The sequence below is a fragment of the Rhinatrema bivittatum genome, chromosome 3 (genome assembly GCF_901001135.1).
Source record: "Rhinatrema bivittatum chromosome 3, aRhiBiv1.1, whole genome shotgun sequence".
Classification (NCBI taxonomy): Eukaryota; Metazoa; Chordata; class Amphibia; order Gymnophiona; family Rhinatrematidae; genus Rhinatrema; species Rhinatrema bivittatum.
The window spans coordinates 396,771,219-396,796,987 of NC_042617.1; the positions used below are offsets into that span (position 1 = coordinate 396,771,219).

At 41.7% G+C, this 25,769-nt stretch overlaps 1 protein-coding gene across 1 annotated transcript in view; it reads right to left on the reverse strand.

The window, feature by feature from the left end:
- The window catches only part of ADGRB3 (adhesion G protein-coupled receptor B3), a 1,794,610-nt gene that overhangs the window by 1,183,519 nt on the left and 585,322 nt on the right, over window positions 1–25,769 (reverse strand). The window contains exon 3 of the mRNA XM_029595665.1: window positions 25,216–25,377. Coding sequence (XP_029451525.1) covers window positions 25,216–25,377 — 162 coding nt within the window. The remainder of the gene's footprint in view (window positions 1–25,215; window positions 25,378–25,769) is intronic.

The following is a 25,769-nucleotide window of genomic DNA, read 5'->3' on the forward strand; positions in this document are numbered from 1 at the left end:
GATGTGCAGAGAAAACATTTTCATTTTCATTATTCGGTTTGCTTTTGGGAAGTTTTTTCCCATGAATTTCGGTTCATGGATTCTTTGATTCATTTTCATTCATGAGAAAAAAATGAATAAAACAAATAAAAAAAATTAAAACAAAAACATCCAAAAAACAAAAACCAGGCCTCCCGAGGCTACCTGCCCACCTGCCTGAAAAAATGCTGGGGCCATGATCCCCCCCTGGCCCCCACTTACTCGGTCCAGTGAGGATCTGCCGGCTTCAGCCTAGGCCCAGAATAAATCCTTGAACTTCCATAGACCAAGGACGTGGTAGCTTGCTGCCAACTTGGCCTACTAAAAACTGAGGCTTCAGTCTGACCCTGATGCTAGGTCCCAATGACTGGGCCTTGGCCTACACTGGGGCCCAACGCTGTGACACGACATGGAGGCTGGGTCCTGGCGCCTGGGCTTAGGCCCAGGGTCAAGCCCAGGCCTTGGTGTCCAGGTCTGGGAGCTCTCCATCCGATGTCTTTCTTCTGCTCTTCACTGCCAAATGATGGCGTCAGCTGGGGGTCATAGCAGAGTGATTTAACTTTGGTGTATTCACCCCAGTGGATGGCACCATTTGCCACATGATTTACATCAAAATGTTTCTATATTTCTGGGGGCATCGGTCAAGAGCTTGGCATCATGGTCAGGCCTGGGCCACGCTCCCTACTTTGGACCTCAGCCTAAGCCTGAATGCAATGCCAGTGCCTTGGCCTAAGCCCAAAACCAGGGCCTTGCCTAGGGCAAAGGCCACAGTGCCTGTTTGGGCCTCAGCCTATGCCCTAGATGTGGCCCCAGCTTTGGGTCTTCAACTAGGCCCAATGCATTTTTTTTAAAACAAAATGAACAAATAAGGTTTATTTCATTTGGGGGGGGGCATTTCATTTTGTGCCCCTCCCAAATGAAACAAATTGGCCTTATTTGTCACATTTTGCAATTTCATTTTAAACAAATGCCCATCCTAGTACAACTCTTCAAATAGATGCCTCTTATTCTATCAGACAAACTGCTATAACTAAGAGTATATGTTTGGAGGAGCATCTGTTGTGTAGGAGGATCTGTGGTAAATGCATGGAGATGCTTACTCCTTTCCTTTCTCTGCCACCATATGGAAGAATATTTTTCTGCTTGGTAATAAACCAGTTAACTGAAAGCCAGAAATTTCATTCTTCCCCCTTGGAAGTGTGTTTTGTTCTTAGTTGTTTCATCTAGATCTGGCTGATTATTTGATTTCAGTGTGTAAATGGTGTAAGTCCTGCAAAGTTTTCTCATACTTTAAAAAGTCAGTCTATTGATCATAGCATGCTTTGCTTCACCTCTCACCCTCTGAATGGACAACCACAAAAGATGTCTTCATAACACTTTTTAACTTGCTCTACATGTATTAATATATAGAAAAAAGTTACACTCTGGACAAATTTAATATCTCTACTCTTTAGCTCTCTTAGTAATGCAATTGCTGAACAGCTTTGGAAGTGACTTTTTTAGAGCATGGAAAGCATGTTCAGTGCATAAGAATGTTTCTTCAAAATATAAGGGATATTAGAATATTTATAAATGTGTTGTGTTTATCTTTTGATGAATTTAGTACTTTATAGATCTCTCTGCTTATGTTTTTAGTTACTGTATGTCAGGTGTTCTTATTTCAAGTTCTGCTGTTATTGTCTGTGTCATTTTGGGTGAAGTAAAGCAAAACATACAAGTTAGAAAGCAGAAAAGAATGTGGGTAATTCTAGAATTTCTTGTATACTAATCTCCTTGTACATTAATTCTAGTTTCTAGTTTATTAGTTTTTATATACCGTCAGATTGGAAGGTCCATCACAACGGTTCACAATAAAAAGAAATAAAATACCATAAACCATCAATAAGAACAAATTAGTAAATGATATTGTTATGTTTTTGTAAGAATGTGAACCCTGGGCCGAGGTGAAAGATGTCTCCGCCCACAGGGAAGAGCCCTGTGAGCCTCACCGTCAGCAGGCACGGTCTCAGCAGCGCAGGACACAGCAGTTAGGCAGCGACTTTATTATGAAGGAAGGAAGGCAGAGCCTGCTGAGTGGGAGATACAATAAATACTGTTCAGAGTAATGGGGTTTACCCAGGATGATGCCACTGATGTGAAGGTCCGGTAGTGGCCCGCAGAGCGGGGAATGCCAGGAACTCCCTTTGTACGAGTAGAGGTTACATCAGAAGTGCAGATCCGGTAGTGGTCAGCAGAGTGGGGTACACCAGGAAGTCCTTGTAGATGATTATAGATTACCTCAGAAATGCAGATCTGGTAGTGGCCCGTGGAGAGGGGTATGCCGAGGATATCTGTACTGAAGATGGTGCTAATGAGGTAGTCAGAGATGCAGGAACCTGGAAGTGGATCTCATAGCTGGAACGCCACTACCCTGCAACACAGGGTAAACAGGAACAACCTCCACCGAAGAGGGGACGGTAATGGCTCGGAGTATGGGGTACACAGTATAGAAGCTTCAGTAAGCTGGTATCGTTGAAGTCTGTAGAATGTACTCACAAGAGGTAGTTCCAGGAAAGTGTTCCGAGAAACAGGACAGGTAGAAGTCCAAGGCAGGAAGGCCCTCTGAGGAGCGGATAGCCAGGAACATGGAAAGGCCCCGAGGAGCGGGTACCCAGAGCGCCCATACACCAAGAGAGAATCTGGAACCGAAGTTCAAGAATGGAGCAGATTCAGCAGCGAGGGAACTCCTTGCTAACTTGTAGAAGCAATGGGACAGTCAGCTTAAGTACAGCAGCGAGTTGACGTCATCCGGAGGTGACGCCCCCGAGGTTCCTGCCATGACATGTACAAAGGAGGCCCTTGCACGTGCGTCTTGTCTTAGGTGATTCTGGAAACAAGATGGCGGCCGGCAGTGCCCACACCATCCCGGGGACGCCGGGGAGGTCGGCGTTCTTCCTAGGATTGATGGTGCAGGGAAAAAAGAGGTGAGCATGAGAGGTCGCAGTCATCTGCGATCGACGGGTGTAACAGATATATAGTTCTAAAATTATAAATAATTAAGAACAAGTACAAAATGTAAAGCATAAAGGGGAAGATTTTCAAAGCCTACGCGCGTAAATCCAGGCGGATTTATGCGCATGGGGGGGTTACGCGCGCCGGGCCTATTTTCAAAAAGCCCAGTGGTGCGCGTAAAGCCCCGGGATGCGCGTATGCCATGGGGCTCAAAAAAAGGGGCGGAGAGTGGACAGGGCATGGGCGGGACAGTCCGGGGGCATGGTGGGGGCATGGCCGGAGCCTCCAGGCGCAGCAGCCATTTGCCACTGTGCCCGGGATCGCAGGCCGGCCGTCGGCCGGTGCGCGCAACCTACGCCTGCCCGGAGGAAGGCGCAACTTATAAATAAAGGTAGGGGGGATTTAGGTAGGGCTGGGGGGTGGGTTAGATAGGGGAAGAGAGGGGAAGGTGCGGGGGCCGAAGGAACGGAGGGAACAAGGAAAGCCATCAAGGCTCCCCTAGGGCTCGGCGCGTGCAAGGTGCACTAGTGTGCACCCCCTTGCACGCGCCGACCCCGGATTTTATAACATGCACACGGTTGCGTGCACATGTTATAGAATCGGGCATAGATTTGTGTGTGCCGGGTTGCACGCACAAATCTATGCCCGCGCGTAGCTATTAAAATCCGGTCCAAGGCGAATAGAAGATAAAAAAGAGTACAATAAGATAAATAAAAGCAGTGAAGATATATTGAATGAGCTAGTAGGTGTGTTATCCTGTATTTAACTTAATGTTATTCTTTTATTACTGCTGTCTATATTTGCATTTCTGTTTAGGCTGTTATTGAATTACATTGGGAATATGACTTTTTCACCTCACCCTTAGCACCTTTGATGAGATAGTGTATAACAAAATGTTTTAAATAAATAAACTAAAACTGTTTTCCTTGTGTGCTAAACTTTACTAAAGTGTGTTAACATTGGCCATTAACACAAGCAAATTAATGTGTATTAACAGCCTATGTAATGGAATGCAAATGATGTTTGCATTAATTTACTAGTGTCAAAGGTAGCATGTTAACACAGACATTATTACAAAATGTATTTGGATGTCAAGAGGTAGTTAAGATTTTGTATTAAAGGGTCTGTGATCCCTTTCACACATTTAAAAAATGCATTATTTTTTATATACATTAAAAGGTAACAGGTTGTTTTGCATAGTTTTCTATGTTATTGTCTTTAAACTGGCTTGTGCAGATTGTGCATACTAACAGCACACTTTAGCATATTGGCCCTCTTAGAATATTTTATGGTACCTGCTGCAGAATACTGCTGGAAAGTGTATACCACAATGGAATTTGCTCTTAAAAACTCCACTAGGTATTTTTACAAGAAGTGGAAGAAATCTGCAAACCTGTGTCTTGCAAAAATGATATATGATATTCAGATTAGTAATTCCAAAAGAAACAGAACTCCATATTTTGGCATGCTAACCTCATTAGCTTAAGATTTCTTCTAAGTACAACATTGAAAGTGGTTAAATAAACCATGGCAATCTTGTTCTTTTGCTGGGTAAGTCTGCTATTTCTGTGCTTGCCTGCACAACATCACCATGACTACAGCAACATTAATACTACTGATTTGTTACTATTTTTAACAATCATTAGGTAAGCCATAAAACTTTATACTAAGATTCCCTCTGTCTTTTCTCTCGTCCTCCCTTTCCTCCATTTTAATTTCACTCTGAAATGCATCTTCATACGTTTTAGAGTGCCTCCTATTTTGGCAGCCCTACCATGCTGGATGCAAATTTACCAGGGTGCAGACGTGCAAGGTGATAGCAGAAATCAGTGCTGGTGCTTCACTGATAAATTCTAAGCAGAGCAGAGAAAGCAGATTATCTTTTTAAATGTCTCTACCTATGAGGTCCTTATTCAGTCGGGTCTGAATCCTCCATAATTTGTGTTTATCAGTCAGAGGTGCACTGCATCACATGAAAAGTTCTACTAAAGATCGACATGTTACATAGGAAAATGGAAGTACTGCTTAATAACCTTCAAATGTCACCCCCACAAGCTGCATTCCAGTTTTGTTGATCATTTTCCTAAATCTGCTTTTCTTTAGACTTATTTTTGGTCAGGGTTGTCAACAACTAAAGAGATGTTTGTTTGTTTTTTTTTGCTGACAGTCACAGTTTTGGCTTGTTCTTTAAATTGACAACCTCAACATTTTTACTGACTGGCTGTGGGTAAAAATGGTCCTTGGACATTTCTGGAGCGAGTAGGTAGTCACGCTCAGAAAATATCAAAGAAGTTAAAGCAGGATGTGGTCTTTTATGGTAGATGAAAGATGAAAAGGGGGGTCCTCCTTAGAAGATGGAGGACAAATTTTAAAGCAGCAGTAGCAGCAACAAAGGCGATGGGTTTGTGTAAAGCCGGACATTACATATCCTTAAGGACCATGTGTCAGGTGGAATAGAAAAGACTATGAAAGCTGCCAGGCGTTTTGAGGCCACTGCAATGCAGAGCTGGAAAGTTACAGCTAACTGCAAGCTGCAAGAGTCATATCAGCAGCTGAGGCCAGGAAAGTCTTGAACTTCAGGGTTGAGGGGGCTCTCAGATGATCAGAAGATACTAGAGTCACAGCTCTTTGTGTAAACTTACATCACTTCTAGTTCATGTCTGAGATCAGGAATTGCTGAAACAGAGATACATCCAGGGTTCCCAATCACTCAAAGATTAGTGGGTGATATAAAGGCTTTTACAGAGCTTACAGAGAGAGACATTTTACTTAAATTTTTCAGGCAACCCCTAAATTTATGGGTAGTTGGCAACCCTACCCCATCAATAACCAAAGCAATTACCTTACATTTCCTTGCCTCACTGAGCTTTAACTGCCTTCCATTTCCAAATTTCACTCTATCAGGCTCTTTTAACAAACATGCTAGGCTTGGTTCAGTCAGTGCTGTGCATGGCATGCAGTGAGCATGGTTTGATTCCTGGGTCAAATCTTCTGCTGTCCTGGCTAGCTGAGGGCTAGAAATACTGCAGAGGCAGCATTCAGAGCCAATGGAGAGAGTCTCAGTCCCATTCATCATGCAATGATGTCGCCTAATTTAATTGTAACTTAATGTTTTATATATCTTCTGCCTTTTATCATTGGTCAGCTACTTCAAAGTGGATTATATGCAGGTATTGTCGATAGTTCCCTGTTTACAGAGAGCTTATGATCTAAATTTGTACCAGAGACAAATATTAGAGGGTGAAGTAACTTTCCCATGGTCACAAGGAATAGCATAGCTTGCTGCTCTAACCACTAGGCTACTTCTCCACTAGTGCTTGGCTTTAGAGCCCATCACTGCAGGGTTCTGGTAGGAACCCTGGTACATGGTGCTTGGATAAGGATTGCCACTGTTTTGACTAGGCTAGGTAAGCTAGAAACGAAGGCAAAATAGGATGATTGTTGATGAAGGTTCATGACCCAAGATTCTAGTTTCAGTTGAGCTGGAAGTTTAAAGGAGAGAGAGGAAATTTCCAGCATCTTCCTTCCCCCCCAAAAAAAGTGTTAGATTTCTTAAAATATGGAAGTGAAAGGCTTTGAAGTTCATTTTTCTCCACTTCTTCACCCCATTAGTGCAGCATTCAAGATAGACAGGCATGCAAGCCTGTCCTCTGTACATGTACAGATTTTACTGACACAGGTGAGAATTCAACTACAGCTGTCACCTCAGTACAAAAGGCAGTACAAGGGACAACATGAGATCAAGAAATAGCAATGCAAGGAGCAGTGATTATACCTAATTAACAGGATGCGGGGAGAAATGGAAGCTCTGGACCATTGAGAAGTTGAACAAGTTGAAAAGCAGTAACTCTAGTCCAGCTATAGCCTTGACCAGTGGTAGCCTGAGACATATTAGTAACCTGAGGAAGGCAAGATGCCAGAAAAAAAAGGTGCTCCCTGTAACAGCGGGGACCAGATAAGTGGTGTCAATGTAGCTGAAAGAGCCCCAAGGAGCAGCAGGGAATCAGGGAGCAATGGAGGAACACTGAGTAGAGTTTTCCATTAAGCTGTGGAATCCTGAGAAGCAACAGCAGTCTGAGGACTAAAGAAGAATGGCCTGAAAAGTAGTAGCCCTGGGGCCATAGTATACTGTGAATCACATGGAAACAAGGATGGTGCATCTCCTCCTCTTTTTTTTTTTTTTTTTTTCTAATTTATACTTTATTAATTTTTCAATTTTCATGACATATACAAATGCCCAAAAAGATATCGGGTATCTATTACAACAAACTATAATAAGCAACATATTACTGATGTGATGTGTCTCACGAACGTCGGTATAGAAAAACCTCAAATAAATAAATAAGAGAAAGAGAAAGACAAATTATCATCACATTTTACTTCTCAACAAAGTATATCACAACTGAAAATATAACTCTACTACACTTACTTCTATCCTTCATTTTAGATATCCTAATACTCTGAAATTGGGAGAGGCCAAGATCTTAATTTGAGCAATTTAAAGAAATATTCTTAAAATTTTAAACAGAAGACATAATATCCCAACTTATTATTTCCTATCCAAAAACACTTGCTATCCTTATTTCCAATTAAGACTTTAGCCTCTAAGAAGGTTTTTAGATCAGATGAATCAAAGTAAATATATTTCAAATTATTACATTTTAGCAACCATTTACACGGGTAACGTACTACCAGCTGAGCACCAATCTTTTCAGTAAGCTGTCTTATTGCCAGAAATTCTCCTCTTTTTTTTTTTAAAAGCAGATGAAGCATGCCTTAGGAAGAAGAGGAGTTGGAGAAGACATGGGAACAACAGGCTCAGCTTTTTAAATTGTTTGTATGCCTGCTCCTGCTGGTGCTGCAGCCTGAGCTTAAACAGGAGGAGTAGACGGGAAGCAATGGGAATATGGGTGGAGTGGAAGTGATGGCAGGGCTGTGAGTCAAGGGAGGATGGAAGGATCCATGGGGCTGTGAGATAAATAAAGATAGAAGGGGCAGTGGGGCTGCGATATTCCATAGACAGAGGCAGCAGCAGGATTGTTAGATAGGGGAAGATATTTTTTTTTCACATAAACCTCTCTGATACTGACAGGGAAGCAGAAATGGTTAATTTAAGATCAGTTTCTACTCTGGATTTATTTCCTACATGAGCTACAATCTGTTCATGAGAAAGAAACAGATTGGGAAATGATCCATGGAACTCCGTTCCAAAACTTCATTTGCATATCCAGGTAATTATCTCACCAGCTACCACTGTTTATTTCTTATTGGCTGGAATACAACTAATTGTGAAAATATCAGGAATAAGACAAACACAAGGTGATGTGGCACATTAGTCTACATTAAAGAACTGTGCTCCTGAATAATAAAAATTGAGGAATGAATCATTGATAATCATTTAGCTCTTTTTTCAGAAGTTGTCATAGATCCATTCAGGAAGCAAGACAAGTTTGTATGTACAACAGTGGCATGCAAAGGTGTTTCTATTTTTTTTTACATTTGGTTGCTATGCACATAAAAGTTAAAATTTGGTTGCTATTGCAAATGAGAATATACAGAAATAAAGAGAAAATCAACTAAACTTTTCAGAAATGTATAATTTTTTGCATATTCTGAAGAATACAAATGAAAAAAATAAATGCCATCTCATTAATTAGATAATATGACATGACATAATCATTACTTTTTCTAAAGTCTGGGCAGGTCTTAAAAAGTATTACCATAAACCATATATCTGGTGGTCAAGTAGACATTTTGTCAGAAACAAATCCATGCAGAAAAACCAGAAGGTTACATAGAACTAATGGAACCCTCTTTCTGGAACGTGCACTATTGTGGATCTAAACAAAAACCAACATGTTTGACTCCTCATGGCCTTCATGAGATCTCCTGAATATTTGGTATAGATCAGATAGACATAAAACATTATTAGGTTAATTAATTTCATTTGCATATTAACAGAATTTGTGGAGTTTCCTCCAAAATACTCTTCTTATGATCCTCACACTCTGACGAGATAAAACTTTGATGGTGATCATGTGAAAACCAGATGCAAAGCAAAAATGGTATCAGGGGGCAATAATTGCTTGTGCATTTGTGTAATAAACCATTGTCTGATTCCCTTTGGACCCCTGATATGCCCTGGATATTGCTTGAGGTCAGTTTGTGGTGCACTTTTTTGAAGGTATTGCATGAGATAGGTTTGTGGTGCACTTTTTTGAAGGTATACATTTTGCCCATCAATTTGGTTTTCTCCATCTTCAGAAAGAGAAAAACGTTTCATAGAATCTTTGTGCCAAGAAATATTGTGGGGCTTTTAATCTAGCAGTGCTAACTTTAAGCCTCAAGCAAACATTCCACATTACATTGTGTACAAACTTTGGCTTGTACAATTTTTTTTTCCCTATGGATTTTTTATCCCTTCCAGAATTTGCAGAAAATTTAGGGCTCAAGTCCCACAAATTCAGACTTAGAAAAATGTATATCTGAAAAACATCTGGCCACTGTCAAAAATGCAACTCAGAGGTCATAATTCTCTCTGGAAAATCAATAAATGCTCTTTAAACAGAATTTTAGAAATAGTCCTTTCTCTGAGTAATGTGATATGTAAGCAGCTTCATTGCTATGTACATAATGCTCATTATCCCTTTTCTGATATGCAAGAACACTCTCCTGAACAATATTATCTGGCGGCTGCGGGGGGATTGGTGGCTGTGCCTGAGGTGGAAATAGACTCCGAAGGAGTGTTTAGGGAGCTGGGGCATTGGGAGGTTGACAAACTGGTCAGATGAAGTGCATTGAGCAGGTACAGACAGTGATGTCCATCCTTCACATGCAACTTGTAATGGGTTTTTATTTTTTTTTTTTTTGTGCTGATTGGTTTTATATTTCATGGATTTATTGGTTCTCTCTCAGATTTACTTTGCTTTTTTGGTGTTCTTTCAATTCTTTTCTGTGTTCCATTGATCTCTTATTATGTGCTGGGACCTGTCTGTAGGATCTGCAGAAGGGTCTATTTCCATTATTTTAGGTAGGGGTAGATATTGAAAGCTGGCCATGTAAGTAACTTACAGGGTCATTTTCCAACTCACGTCATTCAATAGCATTAAGCTGGATGATATGCCAAAAACACAATTTGTGATTTTTTTACAAATTCCATTTTGGGCATTTTTAGGCTGGGGAAGGGCCTGAGAGGGGGGAGAGAGAGTGAGCGAGAGAGGGAGAGAGATCGGGAACACATATCTTTTGACCCAAGAAACAAATTTCTCTGAGGTAAAAAAAAAAATCCTCAGTGTATTGTCCATTGCATATCTAACTCCTGAACATAAGAAACCAAGAGGGTCACCCTAAATATCCAGTAAGACCAAAATTCTGATGACATTTCAATTCTCCCTACATTTTCTAATAATGATTTCCTCCTTTGTTCTATGAGATAATATACTTTGGAAAATGGGATAGACTCTGAATAAACTTTTAAGGATTCTAAATTACATTTCTAAATCATCTCCAAGCAGAAATTAAGGACCAACAGTGAAAATTGATGAATCTTAAATTTAACCTCCTCATATTAGTCCCCATGTTCTTAATTTTACTATGTAACACTTGATTGTCTTTCATTAGTGCCACATTACTCTTATATAATTTAGAATGATTGTTAATGAATTCAACTATTTTATCACTTTGCTCCTTAATCAGTGAGGTCTGTGAATTAACCTGAACAGATAAAGGTGAATTTTAAAAGCCCAACATGCGTATTAATAAGGGCTTGCGCTCACCGAGCAGCATTTAAATGCCACATCGATACATGCGTAAATGCTGCTTTGAATACATCTTGTAACTTCTCAAAAAGGGGCGGGGTTGACGTGGTCTGGATGGGGCATGAGTATTTTAAGACTTGAACCAGAAATTTGCACAGTAAAACTTATGTGATCTGACACATGCTGAGGTTCTCTGTCACGTAACTTTACTTCTGCTATAGATGGCATGTAAGTTTAAAAAAACCCTAAGGATCTATAGCTGAGATGTGAAAAGGATGTGGAGTAACTGAGGGGTGTACAGGCTTTCAAACCAGGGGGATTTTGAGGACCTAGCTGATAAAAGGGTGAATTGGGGAGGAACTGGTAAAACAGGCAATGATCTTGGTGTACGTTCCTTTTAAAATGTCCCCATTTACACGGCTTTAGCATACACAGGCACACATTCACTTAAAATTAGCCACAGACTACTTTATAATGTGCATATATATGTGCGTATGTTATAAAATAGCCACGTCCCTGGGCATGGGTCAACAAACACTGACACAAGTGCACCCGCACACCGCTTTGAAAATTATCATTATAATCTACTGAAAAAATTCAACACTGATTTTATTCTAGTAGAGACAAACTTTTCCAAACTAGTGATAACTGTCTGGTGCGAAAGCTACTACTGCAGGTTTGGCAGAAACAAGTTGACTCCGAAATTAGAAGGGAGCATTGATGTCACTGCCTCTACATTCAGGGACTCCCCATCTTGAGCATGGAATGGAGTGGATACATCCAAAGCTTCAACACCAGTTCCAGTTCCAATAGTAAACATGAACTCAGCTTACTAAATGGAAGGACCTTCTGGGCATAGGCAAACCAAGATTTCCTCAGGAATGGAATAAACAGTCCCAAGTTCACTAAGTCCAACTTCACCCTGTGGTCACAAAAGAAAGGCTTTCAAAGTCATTCAAGAAGAAGAGGGGGACTGCATAGCTTCTGATTGGTAAACTCATACATTACTCTTTCTATTCTTACCGATAACTGTCAAGGAAGCCAAGAAACTATAGAGAAGTCCAGATAATTTCTCTACCGAGGTCACGTAGTAACACAGTAGTATAGTATTGTTGGCAGAAAAAAACCCTAATGGTCTATTCAGTCTGTCCAGCCAGCTTCCCATGACAGCAACTGTCACTCTGGGAAGGCTAACTCCAAGTGTCCATCAAGGGCAGTAACTGCCACTCTGGCAGGTTAGCTCAATGTGTCTGTTAAGGATAGTAACTGCCATTCCATATAGATTACTGCCATGCATATGTTAAGGATAATAAAACTTACAAGCAAAACTGAGCAACTGACACACCCATAATAAAATTACTGCCATATTTTTATGTGGTGAGCAAATTTCCTAATAATTCAGACAATGCTACTTGAGCTTGTGCATCTTTGGCACATGGCTTTGGCATGATAATGGCAGCGCACCACTATCAGCAAATTTTTAAAGGCCTTGGCTCCTCCTAATGACATCAAAGCAGGGCATACCTCTGAGCTCACCTCAGGAGGCTCCAAGACACCATTGGTAGGGCTGTCTCCACTCTCCCTGCATATTAAGTCAAAGCCCAGGAGATAATCCAGAAGTCGGTGGTAAGGATCTTAAATGGTACATCTAAATTTGAGCATATTATTCCATTTCTGAATTCTCTGCATTAGCTACTTATTAGTTTTCACAAATGGTATAAAGTACTTACCATGATACATATAGCTCCAAATAATGAAACCACTCTCTGTATCAAAAAGTTATTGAAAATAAATCACCCAGTTAGAAGTTTAAGATCTGAGGGTCAGTGTCTATTGGATGTACCCAGCTATAACGCTATTTGCCTTATAAACTCAAAGACAGACTGGGGCGGATTTTAAAAGGCCTGCGCGCGTAAATCCTTCCAGATTTACGCGCGCAGGGTCCTCGCGCACCGGCGCACCTATTTTGCATAGGCTGCCGGCGCGCGTAAAGCCCCGGGACGTGCGTAAGTCCCGGGGCTTTCGAAACGGGGCAAAAGGGGGCGTGTCCGGGGCATTCCCGAAATGATGCGGCGTTTCGGGGGCGGGCCGGGAGGCGTGGCGCCGGCCTGGAGGCGTGGTCGAGGCCTCTGGACCAGCCTCCGGGACCAGAGGACGGTGCGGGGCTGCCGGCTGGCACGGGCAAAGTTACGCCTGCTTTCAGCAGGCGAAGGGGTAGATCTTTAAAAAATACGTGGCCTCGGAGGGAACTTTCCTTCGCCCTCCCCCCACCTTCCCCTCCCTTCCCCTACCTAACCCACCCCCCCGGCCCTATCTAAACCCCCCCCCCTACCTTTGTCAGCAAAGTTACGCCTGCTTTCAGCAGGCGTAACTTTGCGCGCACCAGCCGGCAGCCCCGCTCCATCCTCCGGTCCTAGGGGCTGGTCCAGAGGCCTCAACCACGCCCCTGGGCCGGCGCCACGCCCCCAGGCCCGCCCCCGAAACGCCGCGGCACACGTACTTTTGTTCGCGCCTAGTGCGCGAACAAAAGTACGCTATCACGTATTTTTTAAAGATCTACCCCACTGCTTTTAGTGGCAGATGCTTTTTTGTTGAACAGAATGACATTATTTTTTGTTATGTTTAATGACTGTGTTGATATGAATGTATATTTGTAAGCCCCCTAGGTCATGGGATAATTAGTCTACAAATGTTTTTAAATTTCAAATTGAAAACATTAAAGGACTGTGCTCCTATGACAACAGTCTGTGTGGTGGATTATAAATACTATTACATCACCCCTGAAGAAGCTGTCACAGCAAAACACTGGACATATTGGGCTTGTTTGATTAACATTTCAGACTGCTGCGATTATGTTTTTATTTGCTATTTGGAAAAATTTCTAAAAAAAAGTGTGTTTGAAGATGGATGATTGAACTGACTGAGTGGTTCTAGCTTATCATAGCAGGACACACCACCAGGGTTGCTGACAACTTATTTCAATTTTTTCGGTGATATGGTTACTGCTGACCAAAAGTTTGGTTTATTCTATGTTTTAGACCCCTTTTCTTTGCTATACATTTATTTATTTATTTATGTATTTATTTATTTAAAGCTTTTCTATACCGGCATTCATGATAAAATCACATCATGCCGGTTCACAATTAACAGGGGGAGTGATAACCTTGAAACATTTAACAAGTGGAGAGAGGCGAGAAAGTTACAATAAAACAAGGGGGGCATGAACTGGGAGAAGAAAGAAGTCGGAATAGTTTTGGGGGAAGAAGAGGAACAACTATTTACATAGAGCTGGAATGTATCTTGATGGTTGTTGCAGTCAGTTCGTTAGGCCCGTTGGGAGAGTTAGTGAGATTCGGATTGTGGCCCGGATTTTCAAAGGCCTACTCGCGCAAGGCCTATTTTAGAAAGGTCCAGCGATGTGCGTCAAGCCCTGGGACACATCTATGTCCTGGGGCTTTACTAAAGGGGCAGTCTGGGGGCGGGGAGTGGATGGGGCCAGAGGCCTCCGACACAGCGGCCTTTTAGAAAATCGGGCATACATGTGTGCGTGCTGGGTAGCGCGCGCACATATACACCTCTGCGCTGCTTTGAAAATCTACCCCTGTATTTTTGGGATTGTCTTTGAATATTTTTTGGTGTTCGACAAATTAAGATAACACATCACATATAAATAAATAAACTTTTTTTTAACTTTAGATTTGAGGTCAATATTCACAGCAATTTAGAGGGATAACTCACGAGTAATCCATCTAACTCACAAGTTCATTTATTTATTTATCTGAAATATATGTTTCACCTATAACAAAAAGTGTAGGGATGGTAACTTTGAAACAGCCACACAGGTGCAAATGTATGTGCGCTTCCTGGCTCACGTCCAGAGATGCGTCCATTTTATAACAAAAGCGTGAATATGCACACATGTTATAAAATAGCCTGGATGTGCATACATATGCGATCAATTTTAAATGGACATGCGTATATGGGCACAAATGCCCCCTCTACAGCATAAGTAGGGGAATTTTATAAGGGACACGTGCTGATGCCATGGCTAGTTTTCCCAGTTTATTCCCAGTTTAGGGATAGGACTTCCAAGCCCCCTAATTTTTTAGCCTCCTTTTCCTCCTGTTGGCCCCAGTCCTTAGAACCTTGCTGACTAGCCTAATTGTTTTGTTTTCTTTACATGTACGCCATCCAGAGCAGGAGTAAAGTTACGTAGCAGGAGATCCTGGCACGTACCTGTGTGCGCATTTACGCACATATCTCTTGGTCTTTTCCCCAACGTGCGTATGCCCTAAACATACCATGCTCACAGACCACCCCTTTTTCTAAACCTTTGACTTGTGTGTGTAGCAAGAGATATGTGCATACATGGGTGGCTTATAAAATCTGCCCAGCGTGCGCTGGCCTGACTTGTGTGCATATTTCCTGGCTTTAACATGCGTAGGGCTTTTAAAATTTGCCTGTAAGCAAATTACAATTTTAAATATACAAATATAAAAAAAAACCAATCATTAAAACAGAGTACCAATGTTAAACATAATTGAAACATACAAGACAGGCCGTGAAGCACCTTCGGCAATCATATATCATCAGCCTAATTTCTGCCAAAGGCCTTATTAAATATAGGTGACCTTTCAAATGCTTATGAAACATTACATTATCAGACATAGACTGCAAAGCATCCAGCAGAGCATTCCAAAGTAAAGGTCAAATAAAGAAGAAGGCCCTTCGTCTAGTTTCAATCAACTGTGCATCCTGAACTGATGGAATAGTCAACAAAAATTTATTAGAGGAACACAATGATCTAGATCAGGGATAGCAAATCTTTCTCATGCATATTCATTATAGATATGTTGAAAACCTGGCCTGTTTGAGGCACTCAATGACTGAGGTTTGCCATCCCTGATCTAGATGGTAAATAGGGAGTCAAAAGATCAGAAAGGTAAGAGGGACCTATAGAACAGAACAAAACCTTTAAATTGTACTCTCTGAGAGACAGGGAGTCAATGTAACACTTGTAAAACTGGATTAGCATGATCCCAACCCTGGCCAACCAAAATTAAATCACAGTAAAATTTTGTAGCAGTTGATGTAACTTTAGGTGAGAGCGAAGAATTCCAATAAATAGAAAGCTACAATAGTCAAGGGTAGTGATCAAAAATGCTCTCTCAATGGTATGAAAGTTAGACACTTTCAGAATAGGCTTCAGAAGGTGCATCATATTCTTCTTATAAAATCCAGATTGAATAATATGCTGAATCTGAGGCTTAAAAGACAATCTGCTTTCAAACAGGAAACCTAGATTTTTGGTAGTGTCTTTAAAGCCAATGTAAATGTCCAAAAAGAAATATTACTTATATTCTGATTTAATAAATAATTACCCTTCCATGAGAAACAAAGAACTTCAATTTTGGACAGATTTAAGATTATGTGATGATTGCACAGCCATGAAATAATATTTTCTAAACAATTAGAAACTTTCTGAAAAACAGAGATTAGGTTGCCCTTCACTGGGGAGTACAGCTGAATATTATGTTATCCATCTAACTCCAAGTTATCTATTGAAATGTTTAGTTTAGAATATTGCACTTTGTACATGGAAACATATAGTTATTGTTAAATTTGTGGACCCTTGGGCTGGCTGAGACGGATGGTGATGCACTGTGGGGAGCCCACAGCGGACGTCGCATCCAGGAGGCGGCGCTGAAGAGGTAGTCCTGGGAAGGCTTCACCACTGGAAGCCCATGGTCCCCCCAGGAGGAGGCCGTAGGGATCCGAGCCTCTTGGACTTAGGCGAGATCCTCTGCGACCGAGGACCTGAAGAGAGATCCTGAAGAGGTAGTCCAGTGAAGCGGCTGAGCCAGGAGGTCAGAAGAGACTTCATCCTCGGAAGCCCGCGGTCCCCCCGGAAGGAGCCCGTGAGGACCCAAGTCGCTGGGACTTAGGCGAGACCTCCTGGCAGGTGAAAAACCGGATACCTGTGGAAGGCAAGAGGTCAGGAGCCGGAGTCCAGCCAGAGATGGAAAATGAAGCCAGAGTCAGGGGACGAGCCAAGGTCAGAAGTCAGAACTCAGAAGCCAGAGTCAAAGCCAGGGGCAGAAGCTGAAGCTGGAGTCAGTTCATGAGCCAAGGTTGGAAGCCAGAAGTCGGAAGCCAGAGAAGTCAGAAGAACCACAACTCAACTCAGGAGAAAAAACCTTGTTGCAAGGCAGGACATTGAGGCAGCTGCAGGGCTTAAATATCCCTGCAGCGTCTGACATCATCTCTAGGGCTGTCCTACTTTTCCCACGCTGGCCCCTTTAAATCTGGAGACTCCTGTGCACGCACGCACGCGCTAAGGGGGTGGGGCCAGGCACCAAGGATCAGCAGCATCTCCCTTGCAGGGGAAACGCTGAGGCAGGAACCGGGTCAGGCCTAGATGGCCGAAGAAGCCTTCCAGCGGCCCGGGCCGGCCCAGAGGTAAGTGGAGGGACCGGGGCACGGCCCGGGACCGTAACAGTTATCACAAAACAAAATAGTCTCCAATCAAATATTTAAATTAACCATTACATATATGTGATACCCTATTCATATCTCATAACAACATTCAAGAGGAAGTGGAAAACTAATAGAGAAATTAGAAAAACATCAATAGGAAATAGCTTAACATGGGAGGAACTACTAAATCCAATAGGTCTGTGCTGGACTAACTGGAGATTAGAGATTCAGATGGCAGCATTTTGGAATCCAAAAGAATTCTCAATTGTTCATACCCAAAAATTAACAATTATTATTAAATTTAACAATATCCCTACACATATAACATAATGTGAAAAAGACATCTATGGCAATAGTATCGGGCCTTAAAACAGGAAAACCTCTCCTTCTTTCTTGAATTATTTTAGCAATATCAGGAAAACCTCTCACAGTCTGACCATAGGTATTTGAATAAAGAATTCAAATACCTAAAGTATGATCTCACAATCTTACTAATATCTTGCTCAATTACAAAGGAGACAAATAAGGTAATAAAATCTATTACCACCAGACCCAAATTCTCCCAAAAATTGGTTAAATTAAACAAAAGAATATAAACCAGATCCTGACATGATTGCTGGGCAACCACACAAGATGGAGTTGGTAAAAAAAAAAAAAAAAAAAGAAAACCTTATTGATTGAGGAGATTTGATCCTCTGCAATAAGTAAAACAACAAGGAAATATTTCTTCAAGGTAGCATATGGTATTTCACTCATTATTTTAGGAAATTTACCAGCCTAAGGTTCAAGTGCCTATTTCAGCTCTCTACTAATTCAATCCTTCTAGAAAGAGAATTCTTGTCCTCAACCATGGAGGCATTAAAACTTTGAATGTTCTTAACATCAGTCTACAGGGTTTGAATTGTCATTTGAGCTTCCAATTTTTGAGTCTTCATGCAGCTTATAGAGATTCATTTTTAGCAGTTCAATCCTTGATTCCCTGTCCAAAGCCAGCCATTAATTCTGACAATTAATCCAAAGTCAACACCACTGGTTCAGTAGGTATCAGAAGGATCTCACCAGGAGGAGGAAACGGCTGCAAGTGGAATGATATAGAGGGGAACACCTTTCAACGTCCATGCTAGCTCCAATAATTGGCAGTGGGGAAGAGAACTACGAAGCAGAACTCTCGCTCCCTTTCTCCTCCATTGCTAACCACGCTTCCTGCTGCTCTAACGCCAAACTCCTGAAGGCCATCTCCACAGCGGCCACAGTGGTTACCTCACTTGACTGCACTGCGGAGAGTTTGTGTGACGGGCCTTCCCTCTCAACTGACGGTAGGCACTGATCAAGGGGGTTGAGGGAAATCTACTCCCCCAGTGAAGACATTGCTTCTTCCCCGTGATTCACAACAGGGAGCAGTTCCAGAGGCCATGAGTATAAATAAATAAACATTTTTAAGTCAAACTGTAATTTAAAACCAGAGCAATCATGAACAAGGTTCAAAAGCTTCACAGGAAAAAAAAAAGAGCCTTCAGCTGCTTTCTGAATACTTTCTGAAGATTTTCAGTTTACTGTGATTCTCCAGGTCTCTGTTTTATCTCAACTTAACTATCAAAATTCCCTTTTTCGAACACCTCCTCAGAAAACTTTGATTTTGTTGCAGATGATCCAACATGCAGCACCTTGAATAGTCCCTGGATACTCTATGACGAATTATATAATCCCAGTTTTGTCCAATTTACACTGGCTTCAGTTGCCTTACAGTATGTATCTAATAGCTAGATTCATCAAAAAGTATTACTAACACATTGATAACAAAAAGGGGCATGCGTATGGAAATATTTGAATTACCACACCACGCAGTAACTTACTGCTTCACATTGGCAATATCGTATGGTGTGGTAAACTTAGGGGTAGATTTTCATAGGTGCACGCGTGTAGCCATGTGCGCATGCTTCCTGGCGCACACACATGCATGTGCCAATTTTATAACATGGGCACACTGGTGCATGTATGTTATAAAATCAGCAGGCCGCATGTACATGCGCGCCCGACTTTGTAATCCACGTGAAAGGGGGAGTACAATTATGCAAACTTTTGCTTGGTGATGCATCTCGGCTTTCCCCATTTCCCTCCCAGTCTGCTCCAATTAAGGGGTGGACTGGGAGGGAACTTCCCTACCCCCTACCCTAAAATCCCTTCACCTTCCCCTCTCCTCCCTGCCCCCTATCCCTATCCTAGCTAACTCTGTTTTTTTTTAATTTAACTTTTGCTCCTCAACAGGATCAGTAGCAAGTAGCACACTGGCACCCTGCCGGCACCCGCTTCCCTGGCTTAACGGGAAATGGCCGCTGCACCTCCAGCCCATGGACCTCCCCTTTATCTGGGCCTGGCCACTTGCGTAACCCCCGTTTTTTATATGTGTGGGTATATAAAATTTGGTAGTTAGCACACAGTGCACTAATCCCTATTTTTCACATCTTGCACTGAGACAGAGAGAGAGAGAGAGACTCTGGGGAGAGCCTCACTGTGTGCACCTCTTTATATCTCTATAAGAGGGCCATCTAATAGGTTGAGGTGAGGTGTTGGTGAGGGTTTAGGGTTTAGGGTTTAGAGGCCTGTTTTGTATGTAGAGTGAGATGTACAAACAGCACAGAACACCTTGGTGAAGATTTGACATCATTTGGAGTGAGGAAAGTCTCACAAAGATGAAATTTCTACTATGTTCTCTCACTCTAGCTTGATGGACTCTATAACAGGGTCTCTCTCTTTATCTCTCTCCATCTCTCCAAAATGCAATTCCAAAAATTGCAAATTGCGTTATGGCCATTTCGAGCATATCACCCAATCTAACACCAAGAAAAATAGTGTAGTTATTTCCTCATTTAACTAAATCCCACCCAAATTCCACCCTGATCCCACCCCTCCAAAAAATTTGCATTTGCGCCATGTGTTATGAACAATAACACATGCATTATGGTGTTAACGTGTTATCGTGTGAACGCCATAATACATTTTGATGAATGACCCGATAATGCTTAATTTGATATTTAAAGCTATTCAGAAATTTGGACCAGAATATTTTTCAAGTAGGTTGTGGAGAAATTTCCCTGCTCAGTCTCTTTGGTCAGAAGGTAAATTACATGAATTGTACCTCTGCACCCTTTCAGTTAAAGATCATCAATGATTGGTCTGTACTCAAGTGAAGGCTTTTATTTTTGCAACCCCTGGACTTTAGAATTCTCTTCCTAGGGAACTGTGGCAGGAGAAAAAATTGTTAAAGTTTAGACAATTTCTAAAAATCTATCTTTGAAAAAATGTCTTTAAATATTTCTCTGTTTTGTGTTTATATTTATAATCTATCTAAGAAGACACCACTATTTTGCTAACTTCCATGAGTTCACTTAGTTAAAATGGCTATTTAATTTTTAAATGTTTTTAATTTTCATTGAGGAGGTAATTTTTAAAGGCACTTATGCGCATAACGTCTGGTTTTAGGTGCATTAGTGACATTTTGAAAATTGTCGTGGCTGGCATGCATGTAAAAATGTACACATAACACATGCATGCTTTTATGCATATACCAAAAAAGCATTCTGGGAGTGGAAATGGGGAAGGACTGGGATTTATGCCCAACTTTTGATTTTTGAAAGAATACTTGTAAACCGCATGCACAAAATTATACCCCGGAGGTTCCATGCACACCTGCAAATTCAATGGGCCTGATTTTCACATGCATTTACATGCTTAAAAGTGGGTTTTATGCATGTAAATGCACTTTACCCATGTAAACGGGCTTTTGAAAATTGCTATGATAGTATGTTACATTGATGTGCAATATTCCTTTGAAAATTGCCCCAGCATGAAAATGGCTTTTGAAAATTGCTACAATAGTATGTTACTTTTATATGCATAACTCTTTTGAAAATTCACCTGTTTATGCATATAAATCTGCTTTGTACAATTTGGCTAAAGTCTGCAAGTAAAACATATTTTCAGACTATAGCCAATGCCAGCGGTTTGAAATGTACTCCTTGATTGTACTGTCTTGTTTTGATTAGTTGCTATGGACTTGTAACTTGTGATTGATTTTTTTGATTGTTATGATTTTATTATTTTCAAATTTAGAGACCAAATTTAACTGGAAGGTTTGAGAATATCATTCAGTTGAGTATAAGATGGTCTCATTTTTATTAGGACTGCACATTGCTAGGAAATCTTCAGAGGGATAGCCATGCCTGTCTGGTGTAGCAAAAATGACAAGATGCAGGTGGTACCTTAATAGGTGGGCCTGCGCCTACTGGCCAGAGCCCAACCCATAACCGAAGCACCGTCCTCCCATGAAGGACGACGGGATGTAAAATGGGGGGAGAAGAGGCGCATGATGCTAGCGAGCGAGCTGGGGTGCGATCGGGCACACCCCCCTTACCCGCACAAGCGCAAGTATGTGGCATTAAGCCACGCCCCGGGCTTCGGCACCGATAGGGAGCGGCGCCAGCTGATGATGTCAGCGGCCCTTTAAAGGGCCGCGACAGAGGCCAGAGATCCCTCTTGTTGACCGCATGCCGGAAGGGCCGGTTGGGCATATTGCAAGTGGTGCTCGTGACAACACAGGACGGCATGGTAGCCGATCAGTACCTGGGGCGGCGCTAGAAGGTGGGGGCGTGGAATGCACCAATGGCTGGGGCTCCCTTGCTGGTGGCAAGGCGGGGGGCCCATGGAGTAAGGCTGCCTTGCTTGGTCCCTATGGTGGGCAGTGGTGGAGACATCACACCAGCTCGGGTATCCAGGGAAATTTTTCTTGATATGTTAAATAAAAGCTGCGGCCTTATTATACCAACAGTTTCTGTGTTTTACATGTATTCAAAACAAATGCATATGTGTCTAAGGTATGGTAAGGGATCAGAAGGTAGGGACAACAGCCAAGTGGGGCAGAGTGACGGCTGCTAGCGTTATAAAGTAACCAATTTATTGAGGCATGAACTTTCGAAAACAGAGTCCCTTTCATCAGATTCATCTGCCTAGGTTTTCACATCCCTCCAAATGAACACAAAATCTCAATACTCAACATATGAACCTAACAAGCCCCTAAAGCTCTATATAACTCTTCTAGGGATGTGCAGCAGGGACGGATATGTTCAACTCAGTATTCGTATTCGTCGGGACCCAAATCCGTTACATCCGTTTTTGGGGGACCCCGATTCGTCCATTAGTTACATATGGGATTTGTTTCCCATTAAAGTTAAATAAAACCCCATCCCAACCCTTTAAACTTAATTAACTACAACCCCCCACCCTCCTGACCCCCCCAAGACTTGCCAAAAGTCCCTGGTGGTCCTGGAGCATTCTCCTGCACTCGGGCCGTCGGCTGCCGGTATTCAAAATGGTGCCGATAGCCTTTGCCCTTACTATGTCAAGGGCCGACCAATGGCTACCGGTGCCATTGGTCAGCCCTTGTCACATGGTAGGAGCATAAGATGGCACCGGCCGTCCATTGCTCCTACCATGTGACAGGGGCCGACCAATGGCACTGGTAGCCCTGTGGCATAGTAAGGGCAAAGGCTATCGGTGCCATTTTGAATACTGGCAGCCGACGGCCCGAGTGCAGGAGATCGCTCCAGGACCCCTGCTGGACCACCAGGGACTCTTGGCAAGTCTTGGGGGGGGGGGGGTCAGGAGGGTGGGGGGTTTATTTGTTAATTATACTTTGCATTCGTGGGGGTTCGCCATACGTTTCAGAACCCCATGAATGCAACAAATAGGGACCTATACGTTGCAGACTGCACATTCGTTCACAACAAATGCACATCCCTAAACTCTTCTGTCTCTGTTGAAGTTCTGTAGATCACACCAGTATACATATAAGAGCAATTTCTCTTTTCTAGATAACCAACAGGGACTCTAACCTTCAATCCTATCTATGGTAGAGCATTTTCACATATAAGTGGACATGAGGAGATTAATGTTACTATTTTATAAACTGTTCAGCTGGAGCTGCTCATTTCTGATCTAAAAAGTATATTCATATGTTTCAGTATACATGAATATTTACAATGCAAGAAAATGCATATTTCATCTAGCCACTTTATAAATATATGCGTGTATATTTGTGACACTGCATGAATAAATACCTACAATTAAAAGTGGAGAAAGGTATTCTATAACATATGCATTTTTATCATTTTGAAAATACTTAACTGCACATATATTTGGACTCATTAGTTCACTGATACTGCCATCAGTTTACCCAGTTCTTTTCCAATTCACCCACACCGTCTAGGATTCCACCCTGAACTTCCACCAGTTCACCCAGACCTCCCATCCAAGAACAAGAGAGAACAGACAAGTCCAATTTCACTTCTGCGAATCAATTAGCACATGTAAAAGTGTATGAATAAAGTCGGTAATGTATACATATATTTCTCTTACAAAAAAGAAATTAATGTGCCTGCTTCGGAAACCCAACCTGGAATGCCCCAGGCTGCCTTTTTTTTTCTCCCAGATAAAATGTATGCTGCATATACATACTTCTTACATATGTATATGCTATTTTAATGTGAAAAATCTCTTTGAAAATTCCCTCCAGAGCCTTCACTCTTTCCCACACTCCCTTAATTTCAGGTGCTTTAACAATAAGCTAATCCTAATAATAAACTACTCCTCCCACATGCCTGGAATGGTTGAACCCCAGTTAAATCACACCACATCTACATGACAGCAATACTAAATTCTTCCTGTGGAAGTGCTGTAGGTTATTCATTAGAAATGATGAAGGTCTAAATTTCAAATCACATGTTGAAAATCTGAAATTAAGAAACGTATTGATTGGAGTGCGTAGGATTTTTTTTTTTTTTTATCCAGGTTCCAATTAAGCACAATTTGAAGTTTGTTCTGTGAAAAACTAGAGTCAGAAAGATGCTAAGCATACACAAATGGAACTTGCTTATTAAAACTATGTTACATAAAGGTCTGTATTTCTGAGTTGCATTTTTACACTATGATGGTCTACTTAATAAGATAAATATGTATCTTTTTTTACTGAGACCTTGATAACACTTTGAGGATGTATCCAAATCAAGAAATTCTAGGTACGGTATATGTTTCATTGTTATTATAACTGAAAAGAAAAAGATTTTCTGTTCTGAAGCAAAAACACAGAGCAAAATAAACAAAATAAGTCAAATTATTATTTTTATCGAGATCTAATGGTACTCAAACCAAAACTGTGGCCTTCCAGCCATTCTGGTTTTTAGGGTATCCTTAATGAATATGCATTAGATATATTTGCATACATGAGTTTAAACACCAGATTGATGGATCCAAATTTTGTCTCATGCATATTTGTTAGGTGCATCTGAAAACCAGACTAAGGGCCTTATTTTCTAAGGCTATCGCACGCTTGCGCTACCAGCGCAAGCGTGCAATAGCTAGAAAGCTTAGCGCAGGCCAGTGCTAGCTACATCGGGGCGGAGTCGGACCTGGAAGTGGAGGAGTTGGGGCGTCACCGGGGCCGACTCCGCGAAGACGGCGCCAACAGCAAAAAGGTAAGGTGCCTTTTCGCTGCCTATTTTGCGCTGAATAACTACACCTTTTATGGTGTAATTATTCAGCGCGACGCCGGCAGCGATCGCACAGCGGTGGTGCGATCGCTGCCGGCTAGCACAGGACCGCCCTCCACTTTGCCCCACCCCCTGTTAGCACCGGGATTCATTAAGCATTGCGGCATTAGTGAATCCAGGCCTAAATGGGATGCCTGAGGACTTGTTTGTAGCCACTTATATAAAATGTAATAAATAAAGCAAGTTTTCGTTGTATATCTGAAGGCTAACTGCACACTTAAATTAAAATATTGCACTATTAAATGCATACTTGAACACATTCTGTATAAAATTATTACCAGAAAAGAAAATCAATGTAACAAAGGTGTCATTGTTAGCATTTCACATTTTAACATTATTCTCATTTTGAATGTATCTGCTACTAACACTACCTGGACAGAGGGCAGTGTTATTGCAAACCCTTGTTTCTCTTAAAGGGCCGCTGCAGTGTGTCCCGTAAGGTGGTACACAAGTTCTGGTTCGCACCTGCGACCCTTGACCACAAGTAACTGAACATGAGCTCCACTGGGACCACTCATCCACACCAGATTCACCTGTATGCAAGAAAACAAATAGAAAATAAATGCACCAGTGAGTATTGTTGATACACAACTGCATATTGATATTCAGAGCATGCAGATAGTGGTTAAAAACACAGACCTCAAAACATACACTTTATAGTTACATCTAATAGCCATGAAAAACAATCAAGGGAAAAAAAACGTGTTAGTAGAAACTGGAATTATGCAATGTGGGTAGAACATCACAGCACTGTTTATAACTTTTCTGTCATAATTTTCTTTCATAGAAATATAATTTATCTTTTGCATATGTACCTATAGTCAGATATGCTTTTTCACATTTATGTAAGGATTAAATGCCAGACTATTTATTAATTTGTTTATTTTAAATTATCATATCCCACATTCAGGTAAACTGATCAATC